General features: G+C 45.9%; 1 protein-coding gene across 1 annotated transcript; it reads right to left on the bottom strand.

Annotated features, from left to right (window-relative positions):
* Window positions 1-228: 228 nt before the first annotated feature.
* LOC133122871 (alpha-1,6-mannosylglycoprotein 6-beta-N-acetylglucosaminyltransferase B-like) lies at window positions 229-20,865 on the bottom strand (the record flags this gene model as incomplete). The annotated part of the gene is made up of 16 exons (XM_061233106.1): window positions 229-427; window positions 1,217-1,377; window positions 1,817-1,891; window positions 2,403-2,519; window positions 2,953-3,099; window positions 4,847-5,002; window positions 6,130-6,260; window positions 8,658-8,791; window positions 9,093-9,224; window positions 9,498-9,667; window positions 10,014-10,181; window positions 12,412-12,585; window positions 13,124-13,188; window positions 14,503-14,630; window positions 16,007-16,130; window positions 20,733-20,865. Coding segments are annotated over 16 exons (2,214 nt in total), but the record flags the coding sequence as incomplete, so codon positions are not given.
* Window positions 20,866-21,779: the final 914 nt, after the last annotated feature.

Genomic DNA, 21,779 nt, shown 5'->3' with positions numbered 1-21,779 from the left:
TGTTCCCGGTGAGGGTGATACGGTAAAATAATCCCAACCGGAATTTTCCATCGATCACAGCGGTGGTTTTCAAGTCCTTTAACGTAGCGCCTAGCTTAGGACACAACTGGTGTCGTACGTTGTGCGGCTGTTCCGGAAAGTTCTTTTGGACCAGTAATTGCTAAACGACTGAATGCGCAGAGAGATGGTGAGACCTTGCATCCCCAGCATGATGCTCCATGCCGCCCCCTACAGGCAGAGGGGGCACAGAGCCACCTGTCCGGGCTGGTAGGCCCTACACGGGCACAGCCGGCTGTAGGAGGGATGGGCGCCGGCACAGCTGAACAGCCGCCGGTCCTCCTGCAGGGAGCAGCGCCGTCCCCAGGGGCTGTAGGCGGGGAACAGGTGGTCCACTTCCTGCTCGGAGCTGGCGCACAACAGACCTAGCCTGAAGGGGGCGCAACAACAGAGCAAAAGAACCCAAAATCTTGTTGGCAGGTGTTCAAGGGCACATTCTCCAATGACTGTTCACTGCGTTAAGCAGAATTGATCTTTAAATAATTTATAATGAAGCGGGTTTTAGGCTGAAGCATGCCCATGGGACTACAATATAGATGGGAATAATTGTAAGTAAGGCAAGATAAAGTACAAGCAGAGGTGGACATACCAGGGGTCATGATGTAAAATTTCTGCCAAGTGTTTCTTCTACCCATGAACACAGCCAGCTGATTTCACTGATTAGTTCTGCCTCTTGGTTGAAGAATTCTGCTAATTGGTACATCCAGGTGACTGGTACAAAATACTGAGGAGCACTTTTACTCTGAACCTGGATTTTTCACCTGATTTGTTGCATAGTGTTAACACTGTGCTGCTCTGACCGTGCGCACTGAAGTACAGACCCACCTCACGCCTAGCTTATTAGCAGAGCACTGCTCTACACAACGTGCACACTGAAGTACAGACCCAGCTCACACCTAGCTTATTAGCAGAGCACTGCTCTACACAACGTGCACACTGAAGTACAGACCCAGCTCACACCTAGCTTATTAGCAGAGCACTGCTCTACACAACGTGCACACTGAAGTACAGACCCAGCTCACACCTAGCTTATTAGCAGAGCACTGCTCTACACAACGTGCGCACTGAAGTACAGACCCAGCTCACACCTAGCTTATTAGCAGAGCACTGCTCCCAGTTACTTCACACAGCTGTACGCTCTGCGTTTATTCCCTCTCACCTCTTGAAGGCAGCAGGGTGGTTGAGGTGGTGAAACAGGGCTGGCTCGCACACCAGAGAGGCCTGCCGGCAAACCGCCGCACATGACTGCCCCAGCGGGCCCAGCCGGGCGGACAGAGCACCCTCGGGGGGCCAGGTGGGGAGCGACGCGCTGCAGAACTCCTGGAGAGAGACGGAGCAGGACCACAGTGAGGGCTGAGCACATGTAGGCAGGACCACAGTGAGGGCTGAGCACATGTAGGCAGGACCACAGTGACGGCTGAGCACATGTAGGCAGCTACCACACCTCCTAAGGTTTGGGCAGGTTTTAATCTGTTAACACCTGGAGAAGCTCATAAACTCTAATGAATCTCTTAGCATGAACAGTCAGGTTCAGGAGTGACAAAATACAGCAAAGCCTTGATGACTAGAATGAAGGGTGTTATTAGGGTGCTAAACTTCAGCATTAATTACTGTAAACCACAGCTGTATCCTTTTATGGGATTTGATGTGATCAACTTTTTATTTTGTGCAAAGAAACACAATACAGCATTTACTGTGGTTTTATTCTAGTTGCCCTTTATAAAACATTTTGAAAAAATGACAAGAATATGAGCATGACCTGATGGGTGATGTAGGCATAGACTCTCTCCAGCATCCCCTCACAGGTAAACTCACGGGGGATGAAGGGCTTCACCTGAAACAAGAGTAGTATGTATGTGAAATAAAAGATTCTTGCAGAACTTACTGTATTTCCTATTTCTGTAATCGTATGCTTGCATGTGTGCATTTGTTATATTTAGTTACTATTTTATGCATGTTAATTTGTGTGGCTTTATGAATTGTAGTCATTTTTACTTCCCTTTTATTTGCTGTTTTACTCAATTAACTTTTTAGTGTTACTCAATTGTACCATTATTACTGTAGCTTCCTATATCTTGTGTTTTATTTCTGCTTTATGCATGTCCACATGGCTCTCTTGAAAATGAAAAAGCAGAGAAATACAAAAATAAAATAAATACAAAATAAAAAAACTTTATTTAACCAGGATGTCCCAAGACAATACATGTCACAACAAATAAACAGCAGCACAATTGACACAGAAAATGTTCCTACAGTGTAAAACAATTTAAATATACAACATTCATCTGATATTAATTATGAAAGCGTGTTCAGATACTCCAGCGTGTTCAACAGATTTCACTTACTTCCATTCTCATAATCGCCCTAACCGCCTCTCGAACCTCAGTGCCGTTATCCATGTCCACAGTCCACACAAAGGGTTTACCTATGAAGTCCTCAGCATAGGGGTGCTGGGAGTGGATCTGTCAGACAAAAGGCTGCATTGACTGCTGCAGGCTTGTAATGCTCTCTTACTTCATATGGTAGGATGCATGTAGACACATCACTAAGGCAGACTTATATGTCTGCATTTTTACAAAAGCATGAAAACAAGCAGACTCAATGCCTACTATAGAATCCAGCTATGCCAGCTTGACCAGCTTGAAAATTGAGCATGGCTAAGCTGGTCATGAAGCTGTTCTATCTTGGTATGAGCTGGTCAACCAGCAATTGCTGGTAGCTTGTCTGAGCTGGGAGCTGGTCAACCAGCTACTAGCTGTTTCAAAGCATAGCTTGAGCTGGTCAGACCAGGCCATGCTGGGAGGTGGACCAAATTGGCCAACCAGCTATCAAAACCTACCCTAAGCTGTTTTCTCAGCAGGGGACAGCTTCGGGCAGGCGGTGTAGACCACGTACCTGTCTGCTGGTGGGCTTTCCCTGGTAAAAGTTGCTGTTTTCGGCAGAGTGTGGGGGCTGAAAGCAAGGCTGAAGGAACACGCAGCCCAGCGCGATGGCTTCCAGGGGTGCGGGTCCCTCGTATGGAAATCCAAGGCCAACAAACAGCTGCGAAATTAACTCAGCATCACATTCCCTGGCACTACTGACTCAGAACGTGGCAACGCAATGGTCCGTAGCACGTGGAGGGACTATTATTCATACATATCATTTATACCACATTTACACCATGACCAGTGCTGTGTTCTCAACGTCTACGCTCAAGAGCATCGTGTTGGCTTGAAACTACTCTGAAGGCTTATTGCTTATTCGTTGAATGTGGTTTGGCTGACTGGATTCATTCCAACAGTGTCGACCGATCGACCGATCGACTACCTCACTCCCCCTGTACATTTCAGTTGTTAATACAATGTGACATAATTGCATTCAGAATTTCAAAACAAATGTGTACATTCATTTTGCAGGTACCAGTAAAGCGGCAAGCATGAACAGAAAGGAAACATGAAAAGGAAACAGTTTGTGCCCGAGTGTTTATGCTACTGCTGCCCTTCATCATTTCTCATGTCCTTCTGACAAGTATAATATGTCTTTATTGACTGCCACTGCCACAGTTCAATCTTGTTACTTTGGTGGCAACAAAATTACACATAATTTGCATTCAACCACGGCTCAACAATAATTTCATTTGAAATGTGTCAAAATCTGCTGGCGGTTAGGAAATGAGCAGTAATGAATGAGGTTTCCCTCCCTGTCTGCTTGTGAGAACGTACACAGCCCCTGTGTTCAGATGTGTTTCCCAGCATGCTTAGCTGGGCACCTTAAAATGGCTGCTTAAATCTGCATGGGCAGCGACAGTATGCATATGAAGCTGGTTCTGCGCATTCTTGCAGAGGTGAAGAAGTAGCAGTCGTTAAAACAGAGATGAAGTTAATAAAAATGAGAGATGAAGTTATCAGATGAATTTTCATAATTGTGTCACAGCAAAATGCAGAGGCCTCTGTGAGACAGTGGCATAGTGTGCAGATGGCAAATTCACCAATAACAGTAAAGAGAAACTAAGACTTCTCGAATCATGTGTGATGGGTTCAACATTATGCATTGTCAATAATTAACTGGTATTGCATGTTTCAGTCAAATCACCCGACTCTATGTTGCAAAGCACTATGATTGATCCAAATGAATGTGATGTTCACAGCACAAAATGGCTCTACTGCTCACAATAAACCTGCCTACATCAGCTCAGCCTGAATTCCTGTCCTGGCCCAGGCCAAACCTGTGACAGTCAACCACAGCCAAGCTGCTGTTTTAACTGAGTCAAAGCATATTCATCACCACAATGTCCGCAATATAGGCCTAGCTGAATCCAAACTACTGTAGAGAATCCCAAGTCACATTGCAGTAGAACTGTAGTACAAATAAACACAAACATGCTGCAGTGTAGCTGATTCTAAACTGTAGTCCAAATAATAACAGCCACGTAGCAGTGTAGCTGATTCTAAACTGTAGTCCAAATAATAACAGCCACGTAGCAGTGTAGCTGATTCTAGACAGTAGTACAAATAAACAGTCACATTGCAGTGTAGCTGCTTCTAAACTAGTGTACAAATAACCACAGCCACACTGCCGTCTAGCTGCACCCAGACTACTGTACAGAAAAGCCAAACCACATTGTGGTATAGCTGAACCCAGACTCGCATAAACAAAACATAATCCTTGGAATAAAGACCCGAAAAAAGCACAACTGTTCTGTAGGAGGGCCCCACACATGGATGTTTGGTGGGATCTATGGCTTATCCGGCTATTTCATAATTTTCACTTTTATCTCCTCGCAAATGCGAGGTGGTGAGCATCTTGCCTTGGCTCTGAGGAGCAGCTGCTGGAGCTGGGCCTGGGGAAGCAGGCCGTGGTTGTTGATAAATTCGGGCAGTGCAGAGGGGCGGTCTGGGGGCTGGTACACGGTGGCATGGAGCTCCAGCTCTCTCCTGATAACCTCCAGATATCCCGTCTTCCCCTGTGAAGATATGGGAAGAGAGTAATGACTGTCATTAAGGTGAATAACTGCCTCATAACATCACATGCAGTTAGCGGGTAACACTTTACAATAATGTGACTGGGATTAACTAATGTAATTAATGTTAACTAACTAACTACTGAGAACTTCATCTGTACAGCTTAGTTTATGTATTTGTACATCATCAATTAATGTTAACAAATACATTAGTTCATGCCGATTCATATTTAAATGAAAAGTTTTTGTATTTGTTAATGGTTAACTACTTATACATTTACCCTATGGCTTGCTAATAAATACATATTCAAATAACTAATACATTGCTAAGTCATGAACTAACAAAAAGTTAATTACATGCTAAATGAATGTGTTTGTACTTCATTAATTCATGATTAACAACTACATTAGTCAATGCCAACTCATGTAACCTTATTGTAAAGCGTGACCAGCTAGCGCTCATTAGCAATGAAATATCAACAACGATAAGTAATAAGCATACGCACCAGGCGTGGGTTCACAACATGTTTCGTAACTATTATTTTCAAAACTATATTTCAGGTGGTTGCATTCTTCTTAATCCTTGTCATTGTTTACCGTTAATCGCCCACAGAGAGATTCACTGACGTTCTAACTCTCAGATTGCGCAAATGAAATCCCTGCCAACTTCATCAAAAACACTTCTCAGAAAGAAAAAAAAGAAGAGAAAATGATGCTCGGCAGCCGTCGGCAGGGCTGGATTCGATTGGCCTCGGCCTGAGTAATGCTGTTTTATTTTGATTTACCAGAGGCATAGGATTGCGCCAAGGAGACACTCAACATAAACAGATGAAACATGCTGGAAACCCCACACACGCTTTCACATCCCCATCGGTCCTTCCAAGGCAACGGATCAGACAGTTTCACAACTAATGCGAAGAAGGTTTTTGCAGCTCTGAAGGCATTTCTAAAACAGGCCTCCGAGCTGATAAATCCTGAAGATTATTAGTTCAACAGCAGAGGGAGAAGGAGGTTGATTAAACAGGGATTAGGAATGGATATGGACAAATAGTGTTCTGGAAGGGTAATGAAAAGTGATGAGACAAGGGCAGCTGACCAAGTTGACATGGCCAACAGACTGGCTTCATTACCTGCCACATATACTCCTGTTTCCCATAGACCACAGCCAGGTCTTCCTTCCTCTGTGTCTTCATGTTCGTCTCCTGGCCACTCCCCACCACCTCACTCACAAACCCCATGAAGGAGTTATCAGGAGTGTGGGCTGAATGAAACCACAGAAACCGGAAATTATCATCATTTGTCTAACCTCTTCATGAATCAACTACATACGAGTATAGCATTCAGCAGCAACAAGCCAGGATATTCAGATCTATGATGTTGTATAGTGGGGACCAAAAGTCATAGGACGTGACAAAATCTTTGTTATTTTCATTATTTATCAAGGAACAATGCAATTATGATACTCTAGTTACACTTCTTATTCAAGGATAGATTGCTGAGAAGAAGGGAAGCTTATTTTGATGGCATTCCAACCACAGTCACCAGATTGTAAAAGGCCAAACATGAAGTAGCATCAACAGATCATATATGGGAAGTGTTGAGGAAGTGCTGAGGTAAAATGGAAGAGGAGGTTGCATTAGCTGGTGGAATCAATGCCAAGCAGAGTGAAGATGGTAATCAAGGTGAAAGGCCTACTAAGGATAATGTAAAAATAACAGGAAACCTGTAGCTTAGTGGTTAAGGTACATGACTGGGAGTTCAGTGGTCTGATCCCCGGTGTTGCCACGATAAGATCTGCACAGCTTTTGGGCCCTTAAGGGGTGGTCGTCTCCTGCTTAGTCTAATCAACTGTAAGTCGCATTGGATAAACGCATCAGTTAAATAATATGTAATGTAATGTATACTTCATATTCTTGAATATGAAGTATAAATGGAGTATCATAATTGTATTAACCCTTGATAAATAATGAAAACAGTCACTTCCTGATAGTGTCCTCAGACTTTAGGGCCCCACTATGCACTGTACAATATACTATTATACGTATATATTATAAAAAATATTTTTTGCATATTCAGCATATTCATTTTTTAATAGCCTGTACATACAGCTCCAAATATCAAAGAATGATGTCATGTACTTAGATTAATGAGGCTAAAAGTGTGTAAGTCTGTCATTGGAATACGGGGTCATTTTGTGGTCAATAGACCATGAAGTAGCACTGGAGGGGCACCACTGTTCTGGGGAAACGTAGTTCAGAATGCCCTGTCACTTTAAGGCGACTGAAACAAGGCGTAGAAGGGCGGGAGCCGCAAAAGGGCTAACTGGGAGAGGGGAAAACGCATCAGGCGTAATTTGCGGGAAGGAAGAAAAGTCCTGACTGCTCAGCAATAACACACCAAACTTTTCAACGGGCCAGCGGGAGGCAGAAAAGGCTAAATAAATCACTTAATAATGGAAATAAAGAGCCGAGATGTCGTAGGGATTTTCACACTCTGTTTGGATTATGCCTAACCCCCCCGCACTCACCCTCTTCCCCCATCAACTAAATTACTCCAAACACTGCAGTGACAGAGAAGTGTGAGAGATAGGTATTTATGTAAGGAACGCCGGGCCGGTTTGATGTGTGGTGGAAAAGAGAGAGTGTGGGAAAGGAAGAAAGCGAGAAAGAGCCGCTGTCGAATTTCAGCTTCTGAGAAGCTCCTGCCAAAATCCTGTTTCTCTCTCCTATTTAATAAGCAAGAACACGTTTCCTGTAAAATGATTAACAGAACCATTTATCCCGAATCCTCCCTTTCACCTTTCACACCAGTACCTCCCGACACCTAAAGATGAGGAGGAGGAGGAGGAAGGTGAGCGATACGGTACAGCGGGGAAGAGGGAGGAGGAGCGGGAGAGGAGGAGGAGGAGGAGGAGGAGGGCAGCCAGCAGCTGACACCTGACGGGCCCTCTCTTCAAAGCCGCGTCACTCGCACCCGGGCTCCGTCTGACCCCGCTTCCCCGCCGGCTCAGCATCAATCTCTCTTTATGGAGCTGCGCAAACAAACACAGCTCTCCCGTCTGACACCGGGGCCGGGGAGAGCTCCAGCCTGTCCTCCTCTCTCCAGCGAGGCCAAGCCGGGCGGCGTTTACGTAACCCCCCCTCATAAATTACCCTCGCCTCCGCACATCTCAGCTATTTCAGTTCACGCAAGCAGGGCTCGGACCCCGCCTAGAACCAGCGGTGGAAAGTCCAGGGACCCGAAGTGCTGCCACCCGTGAACTCAGCTGATTTCAGTAATTAGTTCTACCTCCTCGCTGAAGAATTGTGCTAATTAGCTAATTCAGTTGGTTGGAACAAAATACTGGGAAGGACTTTTTACTTTCTGAACCTGGATATTCCACCACTACCTAAAACGAAACGTCACTTCAGCCTTTCCGACACGTGACACTTGGTCGTCTTGCCAGTGGGCGAGCCTTGCCGCCATTTTGATTCTCATTCAGACTGACAAAGTGCAAAAGAAGCAGGTGGAACAGGATGAGAGGTGTATGATGCTCAGAAACAGAGCAGAGCTGTAAGAGACCCTCACCCACAGATTCTCCCACCCCTAGGTGTGCACACCCACACGCAAACGCACCCCCGCGTGCAAGTACGACACGCGTGTGCGCGTACATACTCACGGAACATGGTCATGTACTGAAGCGGCTGCAAACCCCAGCTGCCCCATGCCGTGCTGTAGCTATGGCGGTGTGCGTACTCTCTGACGTTAAAGGCTGGTTCTGTGCCAAATGAGTCCAGAATTCGGAAGCGGCACCTTCAGCAGGACAGGAAGAAAAAGTACACAGAGTACAACACTATAATTATAGCTCAACGAGACATAGGTGTCCTAGTTGTAGCCATTTCATTGTTTCCAAAAAGAGGACACGTTAGTGATCGGATAATTCACATTGAGAAATTGAAAAATTGAAAGGTACATTTCAGATGCAATTTTTTTTTGTAAAGGTTCAGGTTCAGGTCAGAGATAAACAGGTCAGGGGGAAAAAATAGTCTTTGTTGTGCCAATCTTCACATTTCTGCTATGGTATAGTTTGGATCTAGACTAGCTACATACTCACTGGTAGTGCTGGAAGGAAAGGCCCATGGCTCCCTGCAGATGAGCCAGGCCATGGTAATCAGTGTAGAGGAGGTCAAAGGGCAAGGGCCTTAGAATGGGACAGCTCCCTCTGCCCGGTGCAGCTCCTATCAGACTGCATGACAACACTGCAGCATTAAGAGAGGCACGCAAACACACACCAGACCTGGGTTAAATACATCATTGCTTTGATTCAAATACTTTTCTGCGTTCGATTGAACTTGCCTGGTGCAACTGAGCCAACCAAGAGGACCAGAAAGCCTTTTGTTTTCAAGGTTCCAATATACCAGACAAGCGCAGTAAAGCTTAGAAAAGTATTTGAATCCAAAACGATCACGTATTTGACCCAGGTCTGCCACAGAGCAGTCAGTCTATGGAGACGCGCTACCTGAGGAGCCGGGTCTGGGAGATGGTGAAGGTCACGTTGTGTCCAAGGATAAAGAGAGAAGTGCTCACATCTGCCCACTGCACAAGCTCACCCAGAGGACCGCCCTGTTCCAGCATCTCCTCGAAACGCTGGCCCGCACCGCCAGCCAGAATTCCCGGATACAGTAACACCTGAGCAATTCAAAACAGAGGGGGCTCTTATAAGATAACAGCTGGTCAGTGGCTGGTCAAAGCTGGTCTCTAGCTGGACAAAGCTGGTCAAAGCTGGTTAAACTGGTTGAGTAAGCTGGTGCTCCACTGGTGGACGAGCTGATATAGGCTTGTCAGCAAGTGAAAAGCTGGTTGACCATTACATTACAAGGCATTTAGCAGACACTCTTATCCAGAGCGACGTACAACGAAGACCAGTGAAAAGTGTAGAACACACAGCTTAAACCAGCTAGACCAGTTTAGGCTGCTTTAAGCTGGATGGACGTTTTCATTTGGACGCATTAGGGCAAAGTGTGGCAAAACCCACCCTCAGACGCCGAGGGGCCCTGTGAGAGACTCTGAGCCGCATTCTCTCCCCAGCCACGCTCCACCTGGCAGCCAGCCCTTCCATCCTGGAGCGCATGAACCTCACTGCAGCACTCTGCCCACTTCCCATCAGCTCATACAAGGGCCTCAGGTCCGTCTGAATCAGTGCCTGCTCAAAATAAACACATAAAAATAAACAAGCACTTAACGAATGTGATGCGGATGCCCTCGCAATATCCCACATGGCCATTTGTCTAACAGTTAGAACATTTTGTATGACTCAAAATAAACTAGACACAGAATAACAAATAGCTTGATAACCATTGGATAGGATTTGTAAACCCCAAAGTCTGGACCCACTGTAGGCTAATTCCTCCAAGATGATGACATACATATATTATATAGAAGTGAGTCCAGCCAAAACATCAGTATGGCAGCCAACTTGAGATGAATGTTAATGAAGCAGAATACAACTGTCCGGTAAATGCATTTTAAAATAGATCATATTATTGCTATTTCCCTGAGCTCTGCAAAAATAGATGGGAGCCATTATGAAAACTATTTCTGGTTACAGAATGTTTTGCAAAGCCCTGCAATTATACATGGTGTTGATTACTGTTAATGCCATAGTAGACTATTGTAGTTATTTATATGTATATGGAATTACTGCTACACTGTATCAAAGATCAAAGATTTTTTATTTGACAGCTATTAAATGGTTTAATGGTTATTATCTGCTGATAATGCAGGGGTAATTGAATGAAATACCTCTCAACCAATGAACCAATGAACAATAATTAAAATATTACATCAAAAGCCATTGCAGTAAAAGAAAGATTATTAACTTAACTTTCGTTAAGTTTTGGCTCAGTATAAAGTCTGCTTATGGAATGCTACCTCAATGAAGTAACCTCTATCCTTAATAAAATTATCTGTTTTGTTAGTTTCAAACATGAAAGCATTTCCAAGCAGAAATCTAAAAAATATGAAAATAAAGAAACAGTAAAAGCACATATTAAGAGCAAATATTAAAATATATGTGATGGCTGCTTATCAACTCCACACGTTTTTAGTTGTTGCAAGTGTTGGTAGATGTGGTTTCATAACGGTGTAATTTCTCTGACCTCAGAATCTCCATTATAAAGTATCAACCCTTGTCCCCTTGTTACAGGAGTTCTCCAGGGCTCAGTCCTTGGGCCTCTGCTCTTCTCCATCTACACCAGATCCATTGGCCCTCTTATCGCTGCTCATGGCATGTCTTACCACTGTTATGTGGATGACACCCAACTCTTTCTCTCCTTTCCCCCATCTGACACACAGGTCACTACCTGTATCTCCGCCTGCCTGAGAGACATCCAGAGCTGGATGGACAACCACCATATAAAGCTCAACCCAGGTAAGACGGAGCTAATCTTCATCCCTGCTCTAACCTTCCCCTTCTTGATTTCTCCATTTCACAAGGGGACACCACAGTGACCTCATCTGCCAGGGCAAGGAACCTCAGAGTGGTGATGGACAACAGACTGTCCCTCTCGAGAACATTGTGGTGGTGACCCGGGCATGCAGGTTCTTCCTGTACAACATCCAGAGAATCCGTCCCTTCCTCACCACCTACTCAACTCAGCTCCTTGTCCAAGCAATGGTACTGTCCCCCCTGGACTACTGCAACTCTCTGCTGGCTGCCCTTCCGGCATATGCCGGAAGACCCCTACAACTGATCCAGAACGGCGCGGCTCGCATGGTATTCAACGTCCCTAGACCCCCCTGCTCAGCATCCTCCACTGGCTGCCTGTTATGGCTTGCATTAAATTTCAAACATTGGTGCTCGCATACCAGGCAGTAAAGGGATCAGCCCCAGCATACATTCAACCACTAATCAGACCCTATACACCAGTCAGACCTCTCAGTCCACTACTTCTGGATGCCTGGCATCTCTCCCTCGTCGCACCTGCACTTCCCACTCCTTCCTGTGGATGTCAGACCAACAGAGACCACTTTCAAGCGCAGACTGAAAATTCACCTCTTCAGGCTGCACCTTTCCCTCCCCACCTCACTGCTATAATTAGCCTTGTGTATGCTATAGGTTATAATTGCACTTATGTATAATTATCTTAGTATTGAAAGTTGATGTACTCTTCAAGGGTTGAAGTTTTATCTATGTGATCACTGTACTGTACTTTCCTCTAGGGTCTCCAACGCACTTATTCCTGGTCCTGATTTGCTCTTTATTGTACGCCACTCTGGATAAGAGCATCTGCTAACTTACTATAATGTAATGTCATTTTGACCACCATTTTATAAATTCCAACTAAATATCCAACTAATTCCAACTAGTTCCACTAGTTCCAACTAATATATGCACTGTTAAAATCAATAGAAAGATAAGAACTGGTGCCTACCTCCTCATTGTGCCCACTGGGCTGTTGAAGCCAGGGCAGAGCAGTCCGGTTCCTGTCAGGAAGAGGCGGGCAGAAATCCTCTCTCTCGCTCAGGTAGGCCAGGATGGAGCAGGTAGAGCCGTCCACACCATAGAAGGCATAGCAGGCGTCAGACCTCCAGCTCGCCCTCAGGAACTGCGCACAGAGGAGGGGGCAGGTTATGTGAGACGCTAACACACATGTGACTATGGGCCTGGGGCTCATTCCAATCACTTATTGTCCACCTCCTTCTTCCTTTTTTGCATCCTTTCTTTGCTCCTAGAGTAGCTCCACCGACCGGGGAGGCATGAAAAGCAAGCAAGAAAAGGAAATAAAGACGAGCGAACCAAGAAAACCTGAATTAGGCTAATTAAATGTCATTGCTCCTTCAAACATCAGTTTGACACCACACCAGTTACAGACATGGTAGATACGTGGCAGTCTGTCAGATGGGGAGAGGTGGATATAGAGTGTGATCGTTTATACATCACATATTCTGAAAAAAGACTTTGCAAAGGATGTACTCCTAGCTCCTTGAAGGAACATTTAACTGATGTCATGAAAGATGGTGGACCTCGATCTGATCTCCGAGTCAGGCAGGCAACAAGGAGACAAGGAAGGATAAAATAAGCAATTGGAATGAGCCCCTGGTAAAAGTTGCAGTTCCTTCAAAGCACTGGTAGTCCTAGCTTACCTCGACTTTCCCAGCACACAGAGAGAACTCGGGATTGTCTGGTACTTCGCACACCCGAAGGAGACCTTTGGTGGGAACAGTGGAGATAATCATCAAAGAAATGCAGATTTCTCAGCACTGTGCATTTGTATTGTGTGAGTGGACAACAGTAAATTGTCTGTGCAAAGAGTTGAACATCAGTACACAGCCAGCCCAGGATCTGTGGTGACTCTGATGAGGCTCTGTCCAATAGCCATTCATTATTCTTGTCTTGTTGCTATGGGTAAGCAGGAATCACCTGGAATAACCCCCATAACCATCTTCTCTGAGCACACTCTTATTGTTCTGCACCTGAATCTTTCTGCACCTGGCTCACCAACCCCAAACCCGCGCCTAGTCTTCAAGGAACAATAACAGCTTGAAACAAGATGAACACACACATGTGTATGAGCGAACACGCACACACACATACGCACATGCACCCATGCACACACACGCATACACAGCAGCACACACACATACACATGCACACACACACACACATCCATGCACACACACACATCATTAAAAACAAGGTGTGAAAGCCTGAAAATGTGGCACTGGATAATTAATCAGCAACGGCATCTGTGGCAACAGAAGTAAAGCTGATGGAGATGGTGAAGGATGGGGGGACTCCTCGGTACTCCAGCAGGGCTTTATGTGTCTGAAGTAATTCAGGCCTGCGGTGGGTGGGTGGGGGGGGGGGGGGGCAACCTGCATGAATCACCTTATTTCAGAGATGTAAACATTCCACGCTCTTTCCCAGGGGGACGCTAAAGCCATGTGACCCTAACGCCCGCTAGGGTCGTTAAGGAGACGTAGTCACGGCAATAAAATCTGGTCTTACGCCTCCTCCCCGTGAAGCCTCATTAAGCTCCCGCTCCTCCTTCTGAGCTCTGCTCCTCATTTCCACCAGCCACCTGTCGCCCCATCAACGCCTCCAGTCCCCCACAAACCTGTCTGCAGGCAGGAAACTTTGCGGCCATAAAGTGTCACCCACATCTCTCATCCCTCCTTTCTCACTCTCATGTCTATTATCAGGGGCCTCATCGCCTGCCATCTCACTGACGATTAAATATCTCAAAGGCCTTTCCCTGTGCCTCCTTCTGAATCACATTTAGCACAGAGAAATACAGAATGGATCCCTGCTGTAAAGTTCAGATATGCCAGCTTGACCAGCACGAAAGTTAAGATGGCCAAGCTGGTCATTAGCTGGTCTAGCTGGATATGAGCTGGTCAACCAGCTAGTGCTGGCAGCTTGTCTGAGCTGGAAGCTGGTCAAAAAACCTAGCTTGAGCTGTTTTGTCAGCAGGGATATCGGCCATTTGGAGTGCTTGAATGCTCAGATGTGGTGTCTATACCTCTGTGTGTGGCATGTTCATGTGGCTGGGGTCCAGGGGTCCGCTGGAGGAGCAGGTCCAGCTTCTGGGACATGTGCAGTAACTCCTTTTTCATGGTCCGGTGCAGGTCTTTGTGGTCCTGTCTGAAGCTGAAATGCCGTAGTCTTATCATGTGACCAAGGCTTCACATGAAACTAACATCCAATCAGACAAACACACCGTCAGAGTGAATTTTTTATTCCACTCTTTGAGCGGCATTGTCAAGAGGAGATTCATTTCCAAGCATAAAATCCACAAATTTTATTGCATCATGCCATATGCACTAAGATCCTGTTCACAGATTGGATAGTATAATAGCACCTGGACGAACACTAACTTATACAGTTGCTTCAGAAATTATTCAGACCCCTCCACTTTTTGCACACTTTATTGTGTTGTAAATTTAATTATAAATTGCAATTTTTGCTCATCACTCTTCACTCAATAACCCATAATGACAAAGTGAAAACAAGTTTTGAGAGATTTTTCTAAATATTCAAAAACTTAATTCAGTACTTTTTAGAAGCCACTTTGGCAGCAATTACAGCTTCAATTCTTCTTGGGTAAGTCTCTACAGGCTTTGCACACCTGGATTTGGGCAGTTTATCCCTTTCTTCCTGGCAGATCCGCTCAATCTCCGTCAGATTGGATGGGAAGCATCTGTGAACTGTCATCTTCAGGTCTCTCCACAGATGTTCTATGGGGTTGAGGTTTGGGCTTTGGCTGGGCCACTCAAGGACAGTCAGAGACTTGTCTCAACGCCACTCGAGCGTTGTCTTGGCTGTTTGCTTCGGGTCATTGTCGTGCTGGAAGGTGAACTGACCAAGGCCCTTCTTGCCCGGTTACTCAATTTGGCTGGACGGCCAACTCTAGGAAGAGTTCTGGTCGTTCCAATATTCTTCAATTTCACAATTATTGAATCCACTGTGCTCCTGGGAACACTCAAAGCTTTAGAAATTGTTTTACAACCCTTGCCCTTGGATTGTCTCCTGCTTAGTCTAATCAACTGTACGTCACTCTGGATAAGAGCGTCTGCCAAATGCCTGTAATGTAATGTAATGTAATATGCCCGGATCCATGCCTTGCCACAATTTTATCATGTATGTCTACAGAGCGTTCCTTGGATTTTGGTCTGACATGCAGTATGAATTGTGGGACCTTATATACACAGGTGTGTGCGTTTCTAAACTATCTCCAATCAATTCAATTGATAGATGGCCTCCAATCAAGTTCTAGACACATCTCAAGGACAATTCAAGCAAACAGGATCCACCTGATCACAAATTAATTTTTATTTTCTAAAAACATGTTTTCACTGTGTTATGATGGGTTATTGAGTGTTGGGCAAAAATTGTATCTATGTAAAATTAAATCTACAACACAATAAAGCTGATAGATATTATATTAATATATTAGTAACAATACAAAAGTAAAATAGTAAGTAGTATATTTCCAGATATACATTTATATATAATACTTATCTCACTTTTGCAGGATATGCACAAGGTCTGGTTGTGCAGGCTCTTCTCGCTCTCTGGCCAGTCGCTGGACCCGGGAGCTCAGGGAGTCTAGACGCAAGGCCAGCCTGCGCACACTGTGCCCAGGGCCCTCTGTGGAACACAGCTCAGATGAGTGACAGGGCAGTACAGGTGAAATATAGGTCAGTACAGGTGAGAGATAGGGCAGTACAGGTGAGAGACAGGGCAGTACAGGTGAGAGATAGAGCAGTACAGGTGAGAGATAGGGCAGTACAGGTGAGAGACAGGGCAGTACAGGTGAGAGATAGAGCAGTACAGGTGAGAGACAGGGCAGTACAGGTGAGAGACAGGGCAGTACAGGTGAGAGATAGGGCAGTACAGGTGAGAGACAGGGCAGTACAGGTGAGAGATAGGGCAGTACAGGTGAGAGACAGGGAGTACAGGTGAGAGAGAGAGCAGAACAGGTAAGAGAGAGGGCAGTACAGGTGAGAGATAGGGAGTACAGGTGAAATGTAGGTCAGTACAGGTGAGAGACAGGGCAGTACAGGTGAGAGACAGAGCAGTACAGGTGAGAGATAGAGCAGTACAGGTGAAATATAGGTCAGAACAGGTGAGAGACAGGGCAGTACAGGTGAGAGACAGGGCAGTACAGGTGAGAGATAGGGCAGTACAGGTGAAATGTAGGTCAGCACAGGTGAGAGACAGGGCAGTACAGGTGAGAGACAGGGCAGTACAGGTGAGAGACAGGGAGTACAGGTGAGAGATAGAGAGCAGAACAGGTGAGAGAGAGGGCAGTACAGGTGAGAGATAGAGCAGTACAGGTGAGAGATAGAGCAGTACAGGTGAGAGACAGGGAGTACAGGTGAGAGATAGAGAGCAGAACAGGTGAGAGAGAGGGCAGTACAGGTGAGAGATAGGGAGTACAGGTGAAATGTAGGTCAGAACAGGTAAGAGAGAGGGCAGTACAGGTGAGAGATAGGGAGTACAGGTGTGAGAGAGGGCAGAACAGGTAAGAGACAGGGCAGTACAGGTGAGAGAGAGGGAAGAACAGGTAAGAGAGAGGGCAGTACAGATGAGAGAGAGAGCAGAACAGGTAAGAGACAGGGAGTACAGGTGAGAGATAGAGAGTACAGGTGAGAGAGAGGGCAGTACAGGTGAGAGAGAGGGCAGTACTGGAGAGAGAGAGAGCAGAACAGGTGAGAGATGGGTGAAAGACAAGCCAGCATTGGTGAGAGAAAGCATTGGTAAGTAACAACCCCACAAAGGTTGGTGGCAGGCCAACACATGGAACATCCCTTTCACAGTGATGTGACACAGCAGGTAAATGCACAGCAATTCCTTCAGGGAATTATCATTGGCAAATGTCTGTACTTATAACCTTAAATTTGACATGACTTGCCCCTTGATTCAATAATCAAAAGTGGCTTTTCTGTTTTACTGTATAACCTAGAAATAAATATTTGCTCATTAACATGGTACCAATTTCTGTAAATACACTCTGCCTTTTTGTGATCTCATTTTCTTTTTTCCAAAGCAATACTGGAACCCGGCCACATTAATTAGCGCTCAGTGAGAGAAAGAGAAATCTCCCTGCGTGATTTAATTCACTGTGACAGTCTGTGTGTGCAGCTGAAATAAAAATAATTTGTAAAAGACAAATTATACCCACCAAGGCTGTCAGCTGTACAATAGAAACCACATGAACATCTACTGTATGTACTGCAAAGGCTATTTCGTTGGAGAAAAGAAATATTGGATACATTAATATTATTGAAATGTTTTTATATTATGTACATGCGTGTTTTCACATGCACTGAAATGGTCCAAGAGACCAAATGATATTGCAAAAATGGGATTCACAAAGTAAGGTTTCATTTTAATGTGAATTTGATATTTATATTTCATCGTACAAATGAGGTCTCTTAAACCACGACACCCACACTGCCGTTACAGTTTTCTGGACTACTGCCTCTGAGCTCAACAAGATGGCAGCATCCCTGCACGCAGGTTACAAACTGGTGCCAAACCTCACGCACACACAGCCTTTCCATAACAACTAGTTGATGCCAACAATATACACATAGTCAGCTTGAATTTTCATATTACTTTCATTAAAATTAATGAATTGAATGGACTGCCTCCTGCAATTTGCCACCAGTGTTTCATGTGAACGAACGATCTTCCGTTAAGGGAAAGTTTTGCCACTTCCCGGGAATTGCCTCACGGTCAAAGTATGCGCAATGTCCTTGTCAGTATTCCTTGGTCTCCGTGCCCTTATCCATCATATTGGTTTCCCAGTGTTCCTCCAGTACTGCCAGCATGAAGAATATTATGTTTACTGGGGTCTGATCGTGCCATAGTATTATTACTCAAATTGTCTGTGCATGGTAAAATTTCCTATGAGGTTACTCACAAATTCTGATACCGTCATCTGATCCCATAATGATAGTACTAAGTGGCCTTACTTGCGGGTGAGACATTAATGGCTGCTCCTTAGCTTTAGAGCTTGGGATAATCCAATATTGTATATCTCTTTCTACCTTTCTTAATCCAATAAATCCCTGGGACAGTGATACAGTGGGCTCCAGAATTATTGGCACAGTTGATAAATAGGCATATAAATACTGTAAACTAAAGTTATTGATATACGCTTTATTTGCCAACATGTGTAAAGTGATGTACTTTATAAATGAGTCAATTGAATCAACCGATGTCTTACATTTGAGGACAATAAAACAATTAAATAAAAAATATATTTCCCCCAAAATATTTTCCTATAATTTGTGATAAGGTTGGAGATTTTTGACCATTCCTCCATGCAGAACTTTTCAGAATCATCAATCATCCTCCCAGTTCAGTTCAGACCACAGGTTTTTGATGGAGTTAAATGATATGATGGAGGATGATATGAAAAGGTCAAAAACACAAAATGAGTTTGCGTTCATGAGCTCGCCAACCACCTGCGAGGAGGCTGGGAAGGGGGGCGGAGTCAGAGCGCGCTCAATGCGTCTCCGCCGGGGATCGTCCCTGAGAGCTCTGCCCGGTGACACACGCAGAAACCCTGCGCTGACCTCATCCCGCCCGCCCGCCCGCCCGGCCTCTGTTTACCCAGCTGGAGCTGTTACGGCAGCCCGCCACCCTACCCGGGCCCTGTGCGGAGGCTGCCAGCGAGAACAGAGAGAGGGGAAGACCGCATTAAAATCTGGAGCAAAAACAGCTTGGTGTTAAACTGGGGTCAGTAAGAGAAGGAGAGGAGATGCTGTGCCCTCCAGAGTCAGGAGTGTGGATGGAGGCTGGTGTGTCAGTCGCTGTTCGGTAACTCGCCCCCCACCCACGTATCCTTCCCCGGTTCCCCTACAAGGCTACCTGGCAAACAAGACAGCCCTCCTGTGAGGTCCCCACTGCCACCCCACACCGTGGTTTAAAACACTCAGGGCTGCGAGGTGCCCTACACAGGGGGGCCCAACATGCCCTTAACTGACAGGGCTCAGGGTAAATTACAGTTTTAAACGGTTATCCTGAGGGGCGTTCATTTAGGCTAAGCGGTGCAAGAAATGAGGCTAATTTAGCGGTCAAGCCAGGCGATACGGTGGTCTGCGAGGAGGAAAAGGCAGCGTAAAGCCCTTGTTGTGGTTTAGAATTTCTCTGGCTGCACGCTTAAATATCCTCTGACTAGCCTTAGCCTTTCCGCTAGCTGTAATAGTCCTTTGTTTCTGTATCTGAATCTATTGCCAAGATGGCCCTTCAATACCAAAAGCTAAAATGTGATTGGCTGGTGGAAAGGCTGCGTTGGTGGGGGGGCAGGGGGCAGGGGGGCGGGGGGTCTCTGCTGGCATGTTAATAGCGGAACGGCAGACGCCAGCCCTGATTTCAAAGTCAGTGGGATCCATGACGAGGGTAGTAATTACAATCAAATCCCCAACAGGGAGGATTACAGCATGTCCCAATGGGAGCGTGGGTCTGATCTGGCTGTTCCCAGCGTATCGCTCCCCATGCCTCGCCCCGCCGCGAGACGACCGGAACCTGCAAGCTCGGAAGTCTCCGGAATCAGGAAGGCTCCACTTCCCTCTCGAAACGCGCTGCTTGCGAGTGTCCAGCTAATTACGTACTTGTGTTTCACCAGGCAAACTCAAAGGCCTTCTTAAATAACAACCTCAGGCAGTTTCACTGTGTGTGAGAAGCCATCAGACCTGGGTTTGCAGAAAGAGGCCAGAAAGAGGGATACCAGTCTGTACACTGACGTGATTAATGTTACTTCAGTTCCATTAATACAATACACATGCCGACATTGTCGGTGAACAGGTAGCATTGTGTGTGTGTGTGTCAGTGTGTGTGTGCATGTGCGTGTGCATGTGAACAGGCAGCAGTATGTGTGTGTATGCGTGTGTGCTCACGTACGAATCTGTGCACTGAGGATATGACACTTGTTTATGTGTATTTTGGCAGTAATCAGTGTGTACGGCAGTGAGCAGGTGCGTGGGATGTGTGTATATATTTGTGCGTCAGACTAGTGTGAAACATGTATTTGATATACTGTACTTCTACTAACTGTAATCTCTAGGTCCCATTAAAACCTTGAGAATTTGAGAAGAACACAGCATGACAGTAATGAAGAAATACAGTCCCATTTGAGCCAGGCCTGGTGTGTGAGCAGGAGCAGTGTGTCCAGGGGGAGCAGCGTGGTGTGAGGATGAGTGTGTGACCGCAGGCGGAGCGCCGCAGTGTGTGTCTCACCCCGGTCAGTGGGACCCCGCCCTGGGGGCGCGTCTCTGGCCGTCTCCGGAGGGACCCACATGATCTGCAGCAGTAGCATCAACAGGGACAGGGACAGGCACAGCAGCAGACAACCGCTGTGAGAGAGAGAGAGAGAGAGAGAGAGAGAGAGAGAGAGAGAGGGAGAGAGAGAGAGAGAGAGAGAGAGAGAGAGAGAGAGAGGGAGAGAGAGAGGGAGGGAGGGAGAGAGAGAGAGAGAGAGAGAGAGAGAGGGAGAGAGAGAGGGAGGGAGGGAGAGAGAGAGAGAGAGAGAGAGAGAGAGAGAGAGGGAGAGAGAGAGGGAGGGAGGGAGGGAGAGAGTGAAAGAGAGGGAGGGAGGGAGAGAGGGAGAGAGAGAGGGAGAGAGAGTGAGAGAGAGAAAGAGTGTAAAACAGCTAAAAACAACAGCAAAAAAACAAACACATACCCCCCACATAACAAAAAAATGAAACGGGAGAACAACCAACAATGAAGGTTCTCTACTCAGTTATCTAACGAGAAAGGTCCCGATAAAAGAACCTGACATCAGGCGCAAATATTTAATGTAGCTTCACATTCTGTTTTGCAAAATCCCCATCTCCATCTCAAAACTCCAGATGCTCCAGAATACTACACAACGGGCCAATTTGTATAAGACCAGTCAGACTGCTTAAACTGGGATACCCCAGTCACTGAGCAGACGGCTTTTTGTGGTAAATGACCAGCAGTAGCCTTGTATGAGTGCATGTGAGCCCAGTTCGACTGAGGAAGCTCAGGGCGTCTCTCTGTGTGTGTGGGCCTGTGATACTCTGACACATTCTCAGGCAAGCGGTATCAACAAGGCTCTGCGTGCCTCACCAGTGGCTGTGTGGCCACGGCGTCGATCCTCAGTGAATAGTTTGGCCTGAAAACAGAGAAGTTAAAAAGTGAAATGAGCAGACTAAACTGTTCCATATCTTGGGTTCAAGGAAAGCACGACGTGTCAAAGAAAAATTCGGCAAAGATGGGCAGCCTGCGGCGTGTGCGTTTTTTTCATTTGCTTTGGTCCCG

The sequence above is a fragment of the Conger conger genome, chromosome 2, assembly GCF_963514075.1.
Source record: "Conger conger chromosome 2, fConCon1.1, whole genome shotgun sequence".
NCBI lineage: Eukaryota > Metazoa > Chordata > Actinopteri > Anguilliformes > Congridae > Conger > Conger conger.
Note: the sequence above shows the minus strand (reverse complement) of the source record. Positions and strands in the feature narration are given on the sequence as shown.